At 39.3% G+C, this 16015-nt stretch overlaps 2 protein-coding genes across 2 annotated transcripts; one reads left to right on the top strand and one right to left on the bottom strand.

Annotated features, from left to right (window-relative positions):
* Positions 1-95: 95 nt before the first annotated feature.
* On the bottom strand, positions 96-6008 carry LOC130173501 (thiosulfate sulfurtransferase/rhodanese-like domain-containing protein 2). The gene is made up of 9 exons (XM_056382847.1): positions 5593-6008; positions 4018-4307; positions 3727-3835; positions 3485-3604; positions 3130-3235; positions 2861-2976; positions 2381-2539; positions 2001-2139; positions 96-1887 (listed from the first exon to the last, which is right to left on the bottom strand). The coding sequence occupies exons 1-9, from the start codon at positions 5725-5727 to the stop codon at positions 1658-1660; spliced, it is 1404 nt and encodes a 467-aa protein (XP_056238822.1). The 5' UTR covers positions 5728-6008; the 3' UTR covers positions 96-1657.
* Positions 6009-6042: 34 nt separating this feature from the next.
* Positions 6043-15165, top strand: LOC130173499 (nuclear cap-binding protein subunit 1). The gene is made up of 23 exons (XM_056382844.1): positions 6043-6225; positions 7776-7864; positions 8176-8276; positions 8362-8518; positions 8618-8725; positions 9031-9152; positions 9339-9408; positions 9556-9771; positions 10181-10278; positions 10388-10451; positions 10547-10657; positions 10884-10948; positions 11064-11126; positions 11237-11311; positions 11661-11764; positions 11957-12079; positions 12588-12690; positions 13079-13172; positions 13345-13448; positions 13706-13823; positions 13967-14107; positions 14344-14457; positions 14552-15165. The coding sequence occupies exons 1-23, from the start codon at positions 6192-6194 to the stop codon at positions 14663-14665; spliced, it is 2388 nt and encodes a 795-aa protein (XP_056238819.1). The 5' UTR covers positions 6043-6191; the 3' UTR covers positions 14666-15165.
* Positions 15166-16015: the final 850 nt, after the last annotated feature.

Consider the following 16015-nt stretch of genomic DNA (forward strand, 5'->3'; position numbering starts at 1 on the left):
CTGTAGTTGCTGTTCTGAGATTTTCATCCAGAACATGAGCTAACCCTAACCCTTCAACAGATATTATTTGCCCAGTTGTCAAGAAATTGCAGATATTCAAATTCCCATTTTTAATAAGTGTGTACCTCAGTGTTCAAAGCATGATTATAAGTATTTCAAGTGATCAGAAAAAAAAATTAAATTGTGCAATAGTGCAAACCTCCTTATTGGCTTGTATTATCGATGGATCACATTAATATTATATTAATATAATTTTACAGGGCTCAAGAATAGTGTCAAACATACAGTATCAACCCAAATCTACATTTCTCAGCTCACTGCCTGCAACTTTGCTTTTTTACTGTCACTGCTCTTTCTGGGCAAAAAAGCTTCCATAAACCAGTATGTCATATAAACAGCACCAAATGGTTGACAGGGAAAAAGTAAGCGTCAGCTGGTAAACATAATGCAGCATTTTGAAGCAAGAGTCAGATATTGTTCTCAGGAGTTGGTGGTGCAGTCCAAAATAGAGCTAAAAGGACAGTGAATACTGGACTTACATTCATCAGGCTTTCACAACAACTTCAAAACTACACCAGCGTTCTTCCATTACTGCTTATTAACAAGTGTTAAAGTGCAAACTTTATAAGGTATGCCATTGTTTTGATTACAGCCTGTATCGCTGCCCTCTAGCAACCAAAAAGGAGCCATTCTCCTGTTTAATGTAGCTCATCTAATCAGACAGAGCATCCTGTTGTGAAAATGACAGTGAAATTCCTCATGTCATGAAAACCTCAAAGTCCAGACAGTTTCTGTGTATCCCTAATGATGTGTGCTTTACCCTGATTTGATGGTATTTTTAGTTGTAAGACATCAGAGTTATAACAGAGGCTATAAATTAATCAAACACTTATGTACAGTTAATCATAAACTATTTAGATTTAAGTCTTCAAGCTTTGTAAAATAAACGTTTTCTTTTTAAATTGTATTTAAGAATTTGCAGCTGGTGATATACCATTGCTTTGAATGGTGTAACCGATGTCTAACCTCCCCCTCCATTTAAGTGCCACTAAAGTGTCACTAAAAGAATTTTATTAGGGTTCAGTGCAGAGTGTTAGTGCCTCAAACTGTGAATGATCCTTGAAGCCTGAAAGAACTCACTTTACGTGGGGAATAGATGTAATTTGTTGCCATGTAAATATCAAAACGAAACAGACTGAGACTTAATGGATAAACCATTTTAGACAAATTAAAAAATCAAATTAACATATGAAATTGCCAAAGCACTGATTTTAAAAGATAAAATCCCATTTTTACACAAACAAGTACCCACACACACACACACACACACACAGTCATACACATATAAAATAAGAAGTTCAAATCCACTGGAACTGAGCTTTCATTAATGACAAGGCATTCCAGTTTCACAAAATGTATGTAATAAAACTCGTGGACTCTGCAGATGTATTCTAACATTTCCCTCAGTAAAAGATGATTTAACAGTTTTATCATCTAATATCAGATTCATGGATGGCTCTGTCCTCAGAATTAAACCATTTAAATCTGATTGAATTTGCAACATTCATGATTTAAAAACATGCTGGTTGCACAGTCTGATTAATATCCCTGGACATGCAGCGTTTTTCATGTGGCTGCGAACACTGATGTTGGATCGCTACACATCCTGAGGGATTCTGGGACGTCCACCGGTGCACTCACACTCCTCTTTGTGATGTGGAGCGCCGGAGGACGCCTCGTTCTGAGCCCTTCCTTTGGTTTGGCAGGTGGGGCAGCAGGCGGTGTGTCCATCCCGTCTGCAACCGTGACATGAGAGAACCAGCTGGCAGCAGAACTGGGTGGAACAGAGCTTGTACTGGTCCCACGGACATTCGCAGTACCTGCAGTCTGAACGGAGACACAGAATTATTCCGGTCTGAAAGGTTCTTTTAACACAAAAGCTGACACAAGACAACGAGGAAATGTTGAGGGGATTTTTAACACAGAGAGAAAACACTAACCTGAGATTATGTCACTATTGGAGGAGATGGTGTAGCGCTCGTCAAAGACAAAAAGTTTTCCTCGATAGAAACCCTCAGGGAAACGCTCCAGGTATTTGTGAATTCCACCTTTCAGCTGGTAAACCTCTTTACACACATCCTACAAATAGAGAAGGACACGTAGGGGCTCAAAGTGAATAAAATATACCTTCTGTTGAGACGCAGCATAAGTAACAAGTGTACCAAGGACAGACAGACACTGACTAAACAGTTCCTCCTTGTGGAGAATCAGTAGCCTGCAAAATGTGAGTTATAAGCCACTTTTATAACGTACATAACATCTAAAAAAAAAAAAATCAAAATTTCTTCCTGTAGTTTAAAACCCAGACATGTCCACTTACTTTTGAGCGGAGGTATGCAGAGCCGCGCTCACAGCGGATCCCTCCGGTGCAGTACATGAGGACTTTCTTGTCTCTAAACAGTTCCAGGTTCTGGTCGACGTAGTCGGGGAAGTAGCTGAACTTACGGATGTTCGGGGCCAGACACCGAGTAAACTGCCCCTGGAGGGACGAAATAATCACAAACATTGCAACATAACTTTTGTCCAGTTTAATAACAATAAGATCAAAGTCAGTAAAAAAACATCATGGAAGCTTGTAAGAATTCAGCATATTGGTCAAGGAAATTTAAATGAACATTTTACCAAAACAAACTTTAATTTTCTGCTTAATGCAAAGTTGCAGGGTCAAACATTCTCACTGCAACAAGTTAAACCTAGTATTTGCCAAAGGAACCTGGTGTAGACGTAATTTTGCTAAAATACCAAAAGTAAGAAACTGTGAAAGTCAGTGTTTTTGTAGGATATCTGATAAATTACTTACAATTTTGCTCTCGTAAAAGTTACGGCAGTCTAGCAGGATGGTGTCGCTGCACAGATCCCCTTTAGCCAGAAGAGCCTCCACTTCTTTGTGAAACTCCTCTGGCTCCAGATGAATTCCTGAGAGGAAAAAAAACGAAAAAAAACCACGAGATTTTAACTAACTTGACCACCTTCACAAACCAGCTGTTCAGATCACTGTGGATCTTTTGTTTGTTTTTTTATTATTACTATCAATATCAATTTTGTAGTATTACCAAAATAATATCGCACCTGCTGATTGGTAGGAGATGACCTCAGGATCCACTCCCATGGGGACAATTTCTTTATAGACTCCAACCCTTAGGTCTGTGAAACACTCTGCACCACCATCACTTGTCTGCACACACAGGGACAAGCATTTCCATTTATATGCAATTTTCTATCATAATAAAAAAAAAAAAAAAAGTAATTTTCAATAAACTATTTAATGCTATGCTTAAACCTCAGGCTGTAGCCGCCCTGTACATCACAAAACAGGGTTCAAATTGAGACAGGATGTCGTGTAGAGACACCAACATTACACAGAAGCATATCCACAGTCCATCATCTATTGTGAATTTTTAATTTTTTTTTATCCGAGTCTGACCTTAAAATCCTCCCTATCCATCTTGAATAAAGGATGTGAGCGCATTGCGTTGATGTAAATGTCAGTGGCCATGTTGGTGCCACCGACTGTTCCGTTGATGCCTTCAGACGCCACCCTCACCTGGAGAAGAAGCATGAAGTTTTTTCACAATTAGAGACACGTTTCAAAATGTCTATCTATTCCCCCAGTTAAACATTCTGTATAGTCTCCCATTTGGAAGCAGGATAAGACAATTTATTCACCTTGCCAGTTAAGTGGAGCTTTTCACACAAAGCTCTCTGCCAAGCACAGATGACATGTGGATCCTCCACTTGACAGTAGTGATAATAAAGGATCACCTTTCCTGGACCGCTGATGGAAAATAAGAGAATATTAGTGCTCCTTTACAAAACTCAGATACTAAAACTGAGCTCAATATTTTATAATTCACATACATTACTGCAACTAAGATGGATTTTCACTTTAAAACGGTACAAAGATTCTGACAGCATGACAACTGAAGCATGATGGGAGAATCAAAAGTCGACCAGTACTTCAGAAGTTGCTCCTCAGGGATGTGGCTTGTGTCGGGTATCCACGCAGAGATGTCCACCGCCTCGGCTTTGTGCTCGTTCGGCTGCTGTGCTTCAGGTTCTTCCTCCAGCTGGCTTAGCAGACATTCATATGTGGCCTGTGTGAGCTGCTTTATTTCAGTATCATGAGTCCTGGCCACATGCTTGTGAATGGCAGGATGTTCCTTGAAGGTCTGACCGCAGCAGCACCAAGACGTGCTCCCCTCCTCCCGACTGCCGTTCCTCTTGGATGCCACAAAGGCAGCAAATGACTGTGGAGGAGAAAGAACGTGAAGCGTTTTTAACGTGGAAGTCATATCCTTTTATAAAATTAAAAACTTAATTATCAAATTTGGTTTTTACAGAACATTGCACAGATAATATATAGTTTGTTCCTAAACTTGGTTTGTGATTCAATGAAAGTTAGAATCAAGGCTTTGTGGTTGTATTCCTTGAGTTATGGCCAAAACGTGTTTTGTGAGTTCACAGAGACCAGAGACCGCCAAAATCTAATCAGTTCATCCTTGAGTCCAAGTGAACGTTTGACCACAAGATTCATGTCGTGAACTCTTAAAATGTCCCAACCACCAGGTAGGAACCACTGAGCTTAGATATTAACTGTAGGCAACAAAATAGGTTTTGTAATATAGCCCCATTAATACTGATATTTTTAAGGCTGGTACCAACACTGATATCAGAGTTTTAAAGAAAATCCAAGGAAGACATTTAGATATTTTCTTTTAGATAATCTACTATTATTTTTGATAAAGATCCTTTAAATTATATTTTTAAGGAATTGCAACTATATATACAATAAGTTATCATCCAATATATAAGCCCAACTGATTTATCAGTCCACCTCAATGTAACTCTATACATCTGTATATGTTCTGTATCAATTTTCCTAGAGTTTTTATTTTTATATTTTAGGGACTTAAGCTATGTGTTATTCTGACAGAAACCAGTGTTGAAAGAATACTCAGATCCTTTAGTGAAGTAAAAGCAGTAATACCACGGTGTAGAAATACTCTGTTACAAGTAAAAGTCCAGTATTCAAGGTTATACTGAACGAGAAGTATATAATCACTTTATATACAACTGGGTGGTTTGTGAATTTCTCCCTATTAATCTTATACATACATATAATCCATAATCATGTATTGTATCATATGATTGATTATATTTTCAATTATTAAATCAAATTAACAAAGTAGCTAGCAACTAAGCTTATGGAATAAATGTAGAGCAGTACAAAGTAAATTATTCTTATTGTAGTGCAGTAGTAGCAGAAAATGTAAATATTCAAGTCAATACAATTGTACTTACAGAAACTGATATATTTTAGATGATAGTTGAATTACAGTTTGTTTGATTTGAGCTATTATTATCTCATGTATATGAATTTGGCGCCAGGTTTTTATTTATTCCTCAGTACTGTACCTGTAAACTCACTGACAGATAAACGTGCTCAGCTGTGGTCAGTAGTCTGTTACATGCTGCACAAAAGTTAGAAATCAGAAGTGTAAATTATTATTCAGTGTTTCTGTTGTCTCTCACCTTCCTCCTGCAGAAGCTGTAGTATCTTCTCTGTGAGGCAGAAAGTTGCTTCTCCTGTTTTAATCCATTGGTTGTAGAAGAGTCAAGTTCCCAGTCCAGGAACTCTGGGCAAGGTGTATGATCCGCTGCCGCCATGAAGTTTGACGGCTTTTCAAATATTATCACTTTAGTAAACAGCTAGTAAACTGTCTTTGGCTAAGTTGCAAGGTTTGTTAAAATTTAAATGGATCTAGCTCTGCTTTGTGGTATGAACGCAAATGGCTAATTCCAAATCAAATCACTGGCATTCTGGTTATTAAATATTAGCCTCATCTTGGCAAATATGAAATATGAAGCCCTGATAGAGATGAAACCTCAATTTTACAGACACACGAATCACCAAACGTGCAGCATCAAACTCGGCATCGGATGAAAACAGACGTTGCACCTTCCGGTTGACCCCGGATGTGCCTCACTTGAATCAGACCGCTTTTATTTTTCTGCTCTGGTAGCGGCCAGGCTGAACGATCCAGAAGCTTGTTTAACCGACTTATTCTTTTGTTTCATATTCATTTTTTCTCGACATATTACCTTGCATTCACGTCGAATAGTAGAGAAACATGTCCAGGAGACGACAGAGCGACGAGAATGACGGTAAGTGAACGTTACATATGTAATTCAAACGTTGGGCTAACGAGTGGTGGCTAGCTAACGTTAGCGTGTTAATCTTTGGCTTGGTGCATTCACGCATGATTATTGCTTAACTATTTTACGAGGCCAAGTTTTGGGTTTGTTGTCGTCATCCAAAAATGTGATCAACAGTAAATATCCCTTAATGTTTATTTTAATTAACGTGGTTTAAAACGAGAAGCAAACTGTCCTTTCAGCGGCAGAGTTAACCGGTACGTTCACCGTTAGCTGATGTAAACGTGTGTAGTTACCATGGGGGCGGTAACCAGCTACTGAGAATCATGAAAACATCTTTTTTCATTTATATCTTTTATACTTGTGGAAAGAACCCTATATAATTCAATGTGATATTAAAATGATCGATGAAAGCATGAAGTCTCTTAATTTGGTGAACCTGCAGGAACTCTGTTAGAGTCGTAACGTTCAGGCCATTTTAAAGATGCTACTTTCCAGCTCAGGATCAGACACAATGTCAATGTCCTAGTATTATCATTTGAACTGCTGTCATAGAGTCTCGTGGATTGTTTCACTCAGGGGTTCAGCTAACAATTATTTTCATTATCAATCAATCTGGCCATTATTTTTTTCTTTTTTTCGATTTATCACTTTGTCTGTAAAATGTCAAACTTCTCTCCTGATCTAAAAGATGATGGTCCCAATTACAGGTTTAGGAGTACGAGAAAGACAGCGACAGCAAAAGCAAATGTTGATGACATCTGTGATCACAGAACAATTCTACTTATAACCACATACTTATTTCCTACAGTCTTGAAATGTCAAGTTTTGTCCACCAGTAGTCCATGATCCAAATCTCATGAGTTTAAATTCATACAAGATAAATATTAAATCCTTATATTTGAGAAACTGCAACCATCAATTATTTAGCATTTAGCATTTAGCATAAAAATAGTTGCTATTAATTGACTAATCAACTCCAGTTTCACTGTTCACTGTCTACGGAGCTTCCCAGGGATAAGTATCAAAATTGTATTATTATACTGACTTTCTCTACAATGTAATTTAAAGGACTACTCCAGCAATTAAGTATTGCTTTTTCTGTTGGTGGGCAGACCATGGAAAAGAAATGGTAAAAATTGAACCAGGAGAGGTTAAAATATCCTGACATTTATTCCCAGGCACGGTTCAAGATTTATTAAGAACAGTTCCCACAGTGCAACTCACTAGCATTTCTAGATGACATCTTTCACAGAGCCCAAGCGGAGATGACTCAGATGACATAGTTTTTCTGTCCATGGAAAGTTCTATTACTGCAGGCTGATTAGCTCTCCCTGTGACGGGTAAACCAGTGTTCATATGTAAAATGCCTCTTTAAGGACAAACTACAGTTTAAAATGTAGCTTGTGTTTAAGCTGTACAGTCTTTTACAAATTGTATGTGTATGTATTTTTCTATATCAGAGTGGACTTTCCCATCAAGGCTGCCCTTGAGTTAAATCTCTTAGCTAATGTTTTTCCTTCCACTCACTCTATTGTGTCTCTTTTTTAACCTTCCAGGAGGTCAGCCCCATAAAAGGAGGAGAACATCGGAGCCAATTGAGATTGAAGACCGTCTAGAGTCACTGATATGTCGTGTGGGGGAGAAGGTAAGGAGTCAGCACAGGTACTTGTTTTTTCATAGTAGTAGGAGTAAAGTTTTATGTTTCCAGTATGGGTGGCTTCACTGGAGATCGAACCCTTAGCTCTGGAGAGATTGGGCCTTACATCACTGGTGCAATGCTTTACTTCTAAAGACAAAAACCAGAGCATTTGGTGATACTTGCTGCAATGAAGAATACTGTGTTTGAGCAAAAACAAATGAAAAATGCAGGTCTGATTTAACAGTAAAGTGCTTTTTGTTGAATTGCTTGGTTTGATTAATATTGCAAATGCTAAATTGCTTCATATGTCTTCACAGAGTACATCGTCCCTGGAGAGCAACCTGGAGGGCCTCGCAGGTGTCTTAGAGGCAGATCTTCCAAACTACAAAAACAAAATCCTGCGCATTTTATGTGCTGTGTAAGTTCATACTAATACCCTGTCATTGGTAAAAAAGATGAGTCTTTTAGTTGTTTGTTCTCACTGAATCGCCTTTTGTTGACAGCGCTCGCCTCCTACCTGAGAAGCTGACAGTCTATACCACTTTAGTTGGCCTCCTCAATGCCAGGAACTACAACTTCGGGGGCGAGTTTGTTGAGGCCATGATCAGACAACTGAAGGAGACGTTGAAAAACAACTTGTACAATGAAGCCGTTTACTTGGTGAGCTAATTTTCTATAAGCACCTGACATACGGCTTTTAAAAGCATCAGTATATTACTATGTATTTATATTTTTAAACATATTGTCTTCTTTTTGCAGGTGCGTTTTCTGTCTGACTTGGTCAACTGCCATGTGATTGCTGCTCCCTCTATGGTGGCCATGTTTGAAAATTTTGTCAGTGTTACTCAAGAAGAAGATGTACCACAGGTAGGTAGAAGGTTGAGGGGTCATTAATGTATTTGAAAAGAGATCAGGGCAGCAGGAAAGGTTAGAGGTGAACTGTTGGTGGATTAAAAAGTAAAACAGAGGAAAATAATATGAATCCAACCTGAAAAGGGACAAAATAAAATAATACTGAAATGTTTTAAAGCCACTTTAATCATAGAAATCTAAAGATTAATGGTTATATCATTTAATTTGAGTTCTTTGCAAAAGGTATTAATGCAAGATGTTATTTGAGTTTCAATTGTTATGTAGGCAGTGTTGTAAGAGATGTTTGTCTGTGTCCTCAGGTTCGGTCAGACTGGTTTGTGTATGTGGTTCTGTCCTGTCTGCCCTGGGTCGGTAAGGAGCTTTACGAGAAGAAGGATGTTGAGATGGACCGACTCCTCAGCCAGGTCGAAGGCTACCTCAAGTACGACATCTGCCTTGTGTCCTGTGCTGTCTGTTTCTTTGTCTTTTTTTCTTTTTGTTTTTGGATTTCTCACTCTTGCTCTCAGTCTATTTTTGCTTTTTCTAAGCTTGTCATCTTTTATTTCTTGCTCATGATTAAGTCTGTGCTTTGATCACACCTATCAGCTGACTCTTGCATCATTTTCAGGAGGAGAGTAAAGACTCATGTCCCAATGCTGCAGGTGTGGACAGCAGAGACACCTCATCCCCAAGAGGAGGTGAGTGTCACACAGCAGTTTTACAGCTGCTGTGTTGTTTTACTGAATAATACAGTATTTCACCTTCCAGTTACATGGTTGAAGTTTAGGACGAGCAGTTTTCATTGCCTTTTAATAGTGATGTTTTTTTCGTTATCCTCCTCCCAGTACCTGGACTGCCTCTGGGCTCAGATTCAGAAGCTAAAGAAAGACCGCTGGCAGGAGCGTCACATCCTTCGTCCATACATCGCCTTCGACAGCGTGCTGTGTGAGGCTCTGCAGCACAACCTGCCGCCCTTCACCCCACCGGGCCACATGCCAGACGCCCAGTACCCGATGCCCCGCGTCGTCTTCCGCATGTTCGACTACACCGATGCCCCCGAGGTACACACGGTTTTGCCTTTGATAAAACACTTGTCAGCATGTTACTAATTGTTTTTGTTATTTAAAACGTTGCAGGCAGCTTCTAAAAAATTCAAAAATGATTATCTCCAAATGAATTACCAGGAGGTTGTGTGAGTTGAGAATATAAACTTAATGTGTTTTGATTTCACTGTAGACAATGAGAAGAATGTATAAGGTTGTAAAAAGAAAAATACAATCGTTATGCATTGTTGAGCACAAATTCATACTGAAAAGTCAAAAACAAAGTTGCAAATACACAATGTCACACCTGTATCTGTGATATTTTGTACAAACAAAGCGCAACTGAATATGGACAAGTTGTACACAAGTAGGTATCTGGTGTCTTTAATGTTCACAGTTTATAAATTTCTCTGCTCTTCATTCTCAGGGTCCTGTTATGCCTGGCAGTCATTCTGTGGAGAGATTTGTCATTGAAGAAAACCTGCACTGTATCATCAAGACTCACTGGAAAGAGAGGAAAACATGGTGGGTGACGAACTTGATCTTGTTTCATTTTTGCCAAGTCTTGAATGTTGAACGTTGAACTCCGACTCACACGTTTTAACGTTTCTGATGGTTCTTTATTACGCTTCAGTGCTGCCCAGTTACTCAGTTATCCAGGGAAAAATAAGATTCCGCTCAACTATCACATCGTGGAGGTAAACAGTGTTTTACACAAGCTTCATGCTGAGAAATGAGAGAAAAAAAATAAAGGCTGGCCTGAAATATTTATGTTTTTTTTTTTTTTTTTAAGGTGATCTTTGGCGAGCTTTTCCAGCTGCCCGCTCCGCCTCACATCGACGTCATGTACACCACACTGCTTATTGAACTCTGCAAACTGCAGCCGGGGTCACTGCCACAAGTTGTATCCTTGATGGTCTGTGTCACTACAGTTTATGTCAGAGCTGTCCTTTAACACAAGTTTCCACCAACCCTTGAACCCTTTGAACTGACTCACAATAAAATACTTATAGATTTTTATTATTTTTATGTGACGGTCAAGAGTTCTAAATTACAAAATAAAACCACCCAGAACAGAAAATGCTACTAACTCATTTAGAAGAAACTTTACCTTAACACCTGCCTGTTAGTTGGCTCAAGCCACAGAGATGCTGTACATGAGACTGGACACCATGAACACCATCTGCATAGACAGGTAATCGTAGTGCCTTTTACTTTTCCTCAATGACGGAAAACATCATTGAAGTGGTTCCTGTCTGTGATGTAATCCCGTCGGCTCGTCTCACTCCACATTTCCTTTTTACTTCCAGACTAATCAACTGGTTTTCTCATCATTTGAGCAACTTCCAGTTTCGATGGAGCTGGGATGACTGGTGGGTGATTCTGCAACAGAGACGGCAGCTATTCATAGTTTTTAATTGTCATTGTCAATCATTAGATGTGAACAGTAAGGTTGATGATGTGATGGCGTGTCTTTGTAAAGGGCTGACTGCTTGACCCTGGATCTAGAGAAACCCAAGCCCAAGTTTGTCAAAGAAGTTCTGGAGAAGTCTATGAGGTATTAAATCATTATTCATATTTTCTTTAAGCTATGAAGAGTTTAAATGCTAATTTTCTACCGCTCATGTGACAAAGTTAAGTAGATCTGATAGCAGGAACTGTAGGAATCCTGGATGTGGCCTGTGAACCTGCAGCTCAGAACTGTTTTTTTTTTTTAAATATCCTATTAAACCCAGAAATGCTTTGTTCACTTGATATTATTTGTTTTTCCCAGTATTTTCTCTCCTTAGTGAAGCTTTAATGCAATATTACATGTTTTCCCATTATTCGTATGTACTTATTTGGACGTTAAACAGGAAAGTTTCCCCTTTGACCTACAGTTGCCTGTTTGCTCTTTTTCCTCGCAGACTTTCGTACCATCAGAGGATAGTGGACATCGTCCCTCCCACCTTCGCAGCCCTCATCCCTGCTGAACCCATCTTCATTTTCAAATACGCAGATGAGAGCGCTGGTAAGAACACTTGAAATGTATGATATACAGAAATCATACACCTGGAGAGGATTTTCATGTCTTACTGTCAGCACATTTCAAAAAGACGTACATGAGTACCGACCATAAGCCTGGTCAAGGAGTCGAACCTTTCTGAGACTAGCACATAACACGTAGACACGTACCTAACGAAATGTCTCTCCTGCCTCACAGCTTCGTTACCTGGTTACCCTGCATCCATCACTGTTGGAAATGCCATCAAGAACCGAGCGTCCAACGAGGAGATCTTGACCATCCTCAAAGAAGTGCCCAACCCCAACCAGGAAGACGACGATGGTTCGTTTATTTTATTTTAATTGCAGATAATTTTCCTGACAATACTTCTGAGAGAGAAATATCATTATCTGCTCATGCAAAAACATAGTACTAGTTTTTGTGTGACTATGTAGAAATTTTCTTTACAAGCTGACGAAAAAGAAGCATTTCTATATTATCACTACTTAACCCCCATTTAAACACACATGGAAGTAAGAAGAGAGCTCATGGCTCTACAGTGGTTCCTTTAGTTGTGATATCTTTAATAACCATTGTAAGAATTGATAAAGATTTTTGACAATAATACATTGAAGGCTTTACCTTAGAGGGGTTCTACTCACTGTTACAGGTGGATGGATGACCCAACCTTTGTCAGTTCACCTCAAACTCTCCAGTGTTCTGCATTTAAATGAGACTGATTTTGACATTTATCCAAGTGTCAGTTTCAGCCTGTTGGTTAAAATTGCATATTTCTTTTCCTTTCCACTCTTCTTACTTTGTTCTCTTTCCCACTTCTCTCTCCTCCCAGATGAAGGGGAGAGCTTCAACCCTCTGAAGATCGACGTGTTCCTGCAGACTCTTCTCCACCTGGCGGCCAAATCCTTCAGCCACTCGTTCAGTGCCCTCGCCAAGTCAGTTTTACCCACCATGATATAAATAAATCACCTTTATTTTTGTCTTCAAATGAGTTTTTCCACCAGTTTTCATGTTTAAACTGAACAAACTGAAATGTCATATTGAAATTAGCCTTCATACAGGTGAAGAAAGACCTCAAGTCTGGCATTTGTGAAGCTTCCTGGTCCACAGGCCAGAGTTTGAAAGCTGTCCATGGTTATATCAACCGCCTAAAAGATGATATGATATGATTTGATTGCAACAGAAAGAAAACGAAAGAGCAGTGTATAAAAATTGGAAATGTTGTGTCTTTTAATTGTCATATTTTTGTAATGGCTGAACACATTTTGTATTGAATGAATGAATGAATCCAGAGCTGCTGGTCTCACCCTCTGATTCCTCCAGGTTTCATGAAATCTTGAAGACCCTGACGGAGAGCGACGAGGGGAAGCTGCACATCCTCAAAGTGGTTTATGAAGTGTGGAGGAACCACCCACAGGTAAAAACGGTGTTTCTCATGTCTTCTAGATCTTGATTGAAACTTCGACTCGGTCAGTTATAGAGAAGTTGATCTCTGTACAAAAATATGAATTTTAAAATGATCTACATGTGAATAATCTGAGTTTTAGTGAAGAGTTGGTTCATCATGAACTGTGTCCTGGCTGTTGTAGATAATCGCAGTGTTGGTGGACAAATTGATTCGGACACAGATTGTTGACTGTGCTGCTGTGGCCAACTGGCTCTTCTCTCAGGACATGGCTCACGAGTTTACCAGGTGGGGCATTGACTAAGAGAAAATTTTTAACCTTTTAAAGGTTAAAGTTTGAGGAAAATCAGCTTTCCCTGGTTTTATCAGGTTATATCTTGTACATTTTTGTATATACTGTAATATACTGAACTGCTGGGACATAATAAACTAATGTTCTGTTTTCTACTGTCCTGCTTTACTTTTCACGTTAAGTGTCTTGAATAAAATGTTTTCTGTGTCTTGGGCCAGTAAACTAAAAAAAACAAACTCTTAACCTCATCTAGACTTTTCATTTGGGAGATTTTGCACTCGACCATCCGAAAGATGAACAAACACGTCCAGAAGATCCAGAAGGAGCTGGAGGAGGCCAAGGACAAGCTGGAGAAACAGCAGCATAAGAGGGTATGTTTATCCATCACATCTATTATGTCAGGTTATAAATCAACTCTTTATTTAAAGTCCTTCATTTGGGGGGGGGGGGGGGGGGGGAGTAAACGATCTCAGTGGATTAAAGGATTTTATTGTTTGTGCTTGTTCATCAACAGAGGGACAGCGGTGACGACGAGGACATGGACAAGAACAGCGAGGATGAGGAGGGTCAGCTGGAGGAGCAGATCGAGAGGCTACAGGAGAAGGTGGAGTCGGCTCAGAGCGAACAGAAGAACCTCTTCCTCGTCATCTTCCAGGTACTGAAGGCTCCGGTTTTTTTTTTTTCTTCTTCAGGCCAGCGAATTCTAAACCTGAGACAAGAGCAGCACAAAGCCTTATTGTGGAGCGTCATTAGCTAAAGTGTGTATTAGGCATTTTAGTCTAATCATCACCTCCCGCCAGAAATTTCCTGACGGTGCAGGATGGGAGAAGGGACTTCACTTTATTAAATGTTGATTAAAAAAAATAAATAAATAAATTTTCCCCCTCTCAGCGTTTCATCATGTTGTTGACGGAGCATCTGGTTCGCTGTGAGACCGGCAGCGTCGACATCAGCACGCCCTGGTACAAAAACTGTATCGAGCGACTGCAGCAGATCTTCCTCATGGTAAAACATTCACACACACGCAGATTGGGTACAATTTTTGGCTGCAAATCCGCCTGCACCGCTCACGCATGATGTCTCTCTCCTCGTCGTGCAGCACCATGTGACCATCCAGCAGTACATGGGAACCCTGGAGAACCTGCTGTTCACCGCCGAGCTCGACCACCACATCCTGGCCGTCTACCAGCAGTTCTGTGCTCTGCAGCTCTGAGACGCACAAATGTGAACGTGAGATACATGAGTACATGAAATGTGTACCTGTGCTAAACTTACACATTAGAAACTACCAGCTCTTGCATCAAGAATCTCCTCATTACAGTTTTTTCTTTTTTTTTTTTTAATTGACTTGTTTTGTGTTTGGTGCCATTCAATGTGTCAGTTATGTGCAAGAGTCTGTTTGACAAATCCTGTCATTAATTTGCTGTAGTAATCTCTTTTTTAGAATTGTGTTTACCTTTTCTTTTTCTTTTTTTTTCTTCTTTTAATTTGGTTTTCCGTTGTGTTCATTTTTACATCCTGCTCGTATTCTTATGAATGGGTCTTTTTAAAACTGTAGGAACTGTCTGAGTCCAGACGGAGCTGGAGAAACGATCATAGGAGAGGAGACTTCATGTCGGCTCTGAGTGATTCTGAATCTAGAGAGCGCTCTACTTTTTTATATTTGTTTTTTTTTGTGCAATTCGGAAATAATTAAACTCTCCAGAGTCTTTAGCCATCTGCTTGTTTCTGTCATTTTCTGGACCTCAGCCACAAACTGCCACTCAAACATCTTCCTGTCTGGTTTATGTTATCTTATACTTAGTGTGATCATTTCTAAAATCTCTTGAGGCCTCATGGGGAATAAGTGTGCAGGAATTTGTTCTGGTGTCACTGGTTCATGGATGCATCACAGTAGGAAACGTTACTCATGAACTGAATCCAATTTTATTCCTTAATAATAAATGAACAAAGCCAGAGGAAGTCAAATTAAGTTTCAACTACAAATGAATTTATTGCCATTTTAATTGATTTAGTCTGTAACAGGCCAACAGCAATCTGATGTTAACCTGCTAGAGGGCAGCGGAAGAAGCTGTTGGGCCCCGACTGACCTGCACTATAAATGGCACTTCCTTTATTTCCTCAGCACCCAGAATTCAGCTAGTACTTTACAGCTTGAATAATTACTTGATCAATCAATAAGTTGATTGACAGAAAAATAAGTATTTTTTTTTAAGGAAAAAAATGCCCCAAATTCTCTGGTACCAGCTTCTCAAATGTGAATATTTGCTGGTTTCAAAGTTTGTGAGAGTAACCTTAAAAATGTGGGGTTTTCAACTGACGAAAAAAGCAATTTCAGGGAGTAGACAGGATTATTTTACTATTTTCCTATTATTGGATTATTAAAGAAAGTAAATGTCAGCTGTGTTATTAATGAAATTCATTCTTGGGCGCAGCCTTGCAGTTCTCCTATGGAATAATATTAACTCTCGAGATTTTCTGTGTGTTCATTATTTAAAGCAGGAAAAAATGACAATGTTACAACAAATATGCAGGTTTCTATTGGAGTACTCCAGGTACATAC

This window comes from Seriola aureovittata, chromosome 8 (assembly GCF_021018895.1).
Source record: "Seriola aureovittata isolate HTS-2021-v1 ecotype China chromosome 8, ASM2101889v1, whole genome shotgun sequence".
NCBI classification, from domain to species: domain Eukaryota; kingdom Metazoa; phylum Chordata; class Actinopteri; order Carangiformes; family Carangidae; genus Seriola; species Seriola aureovittata.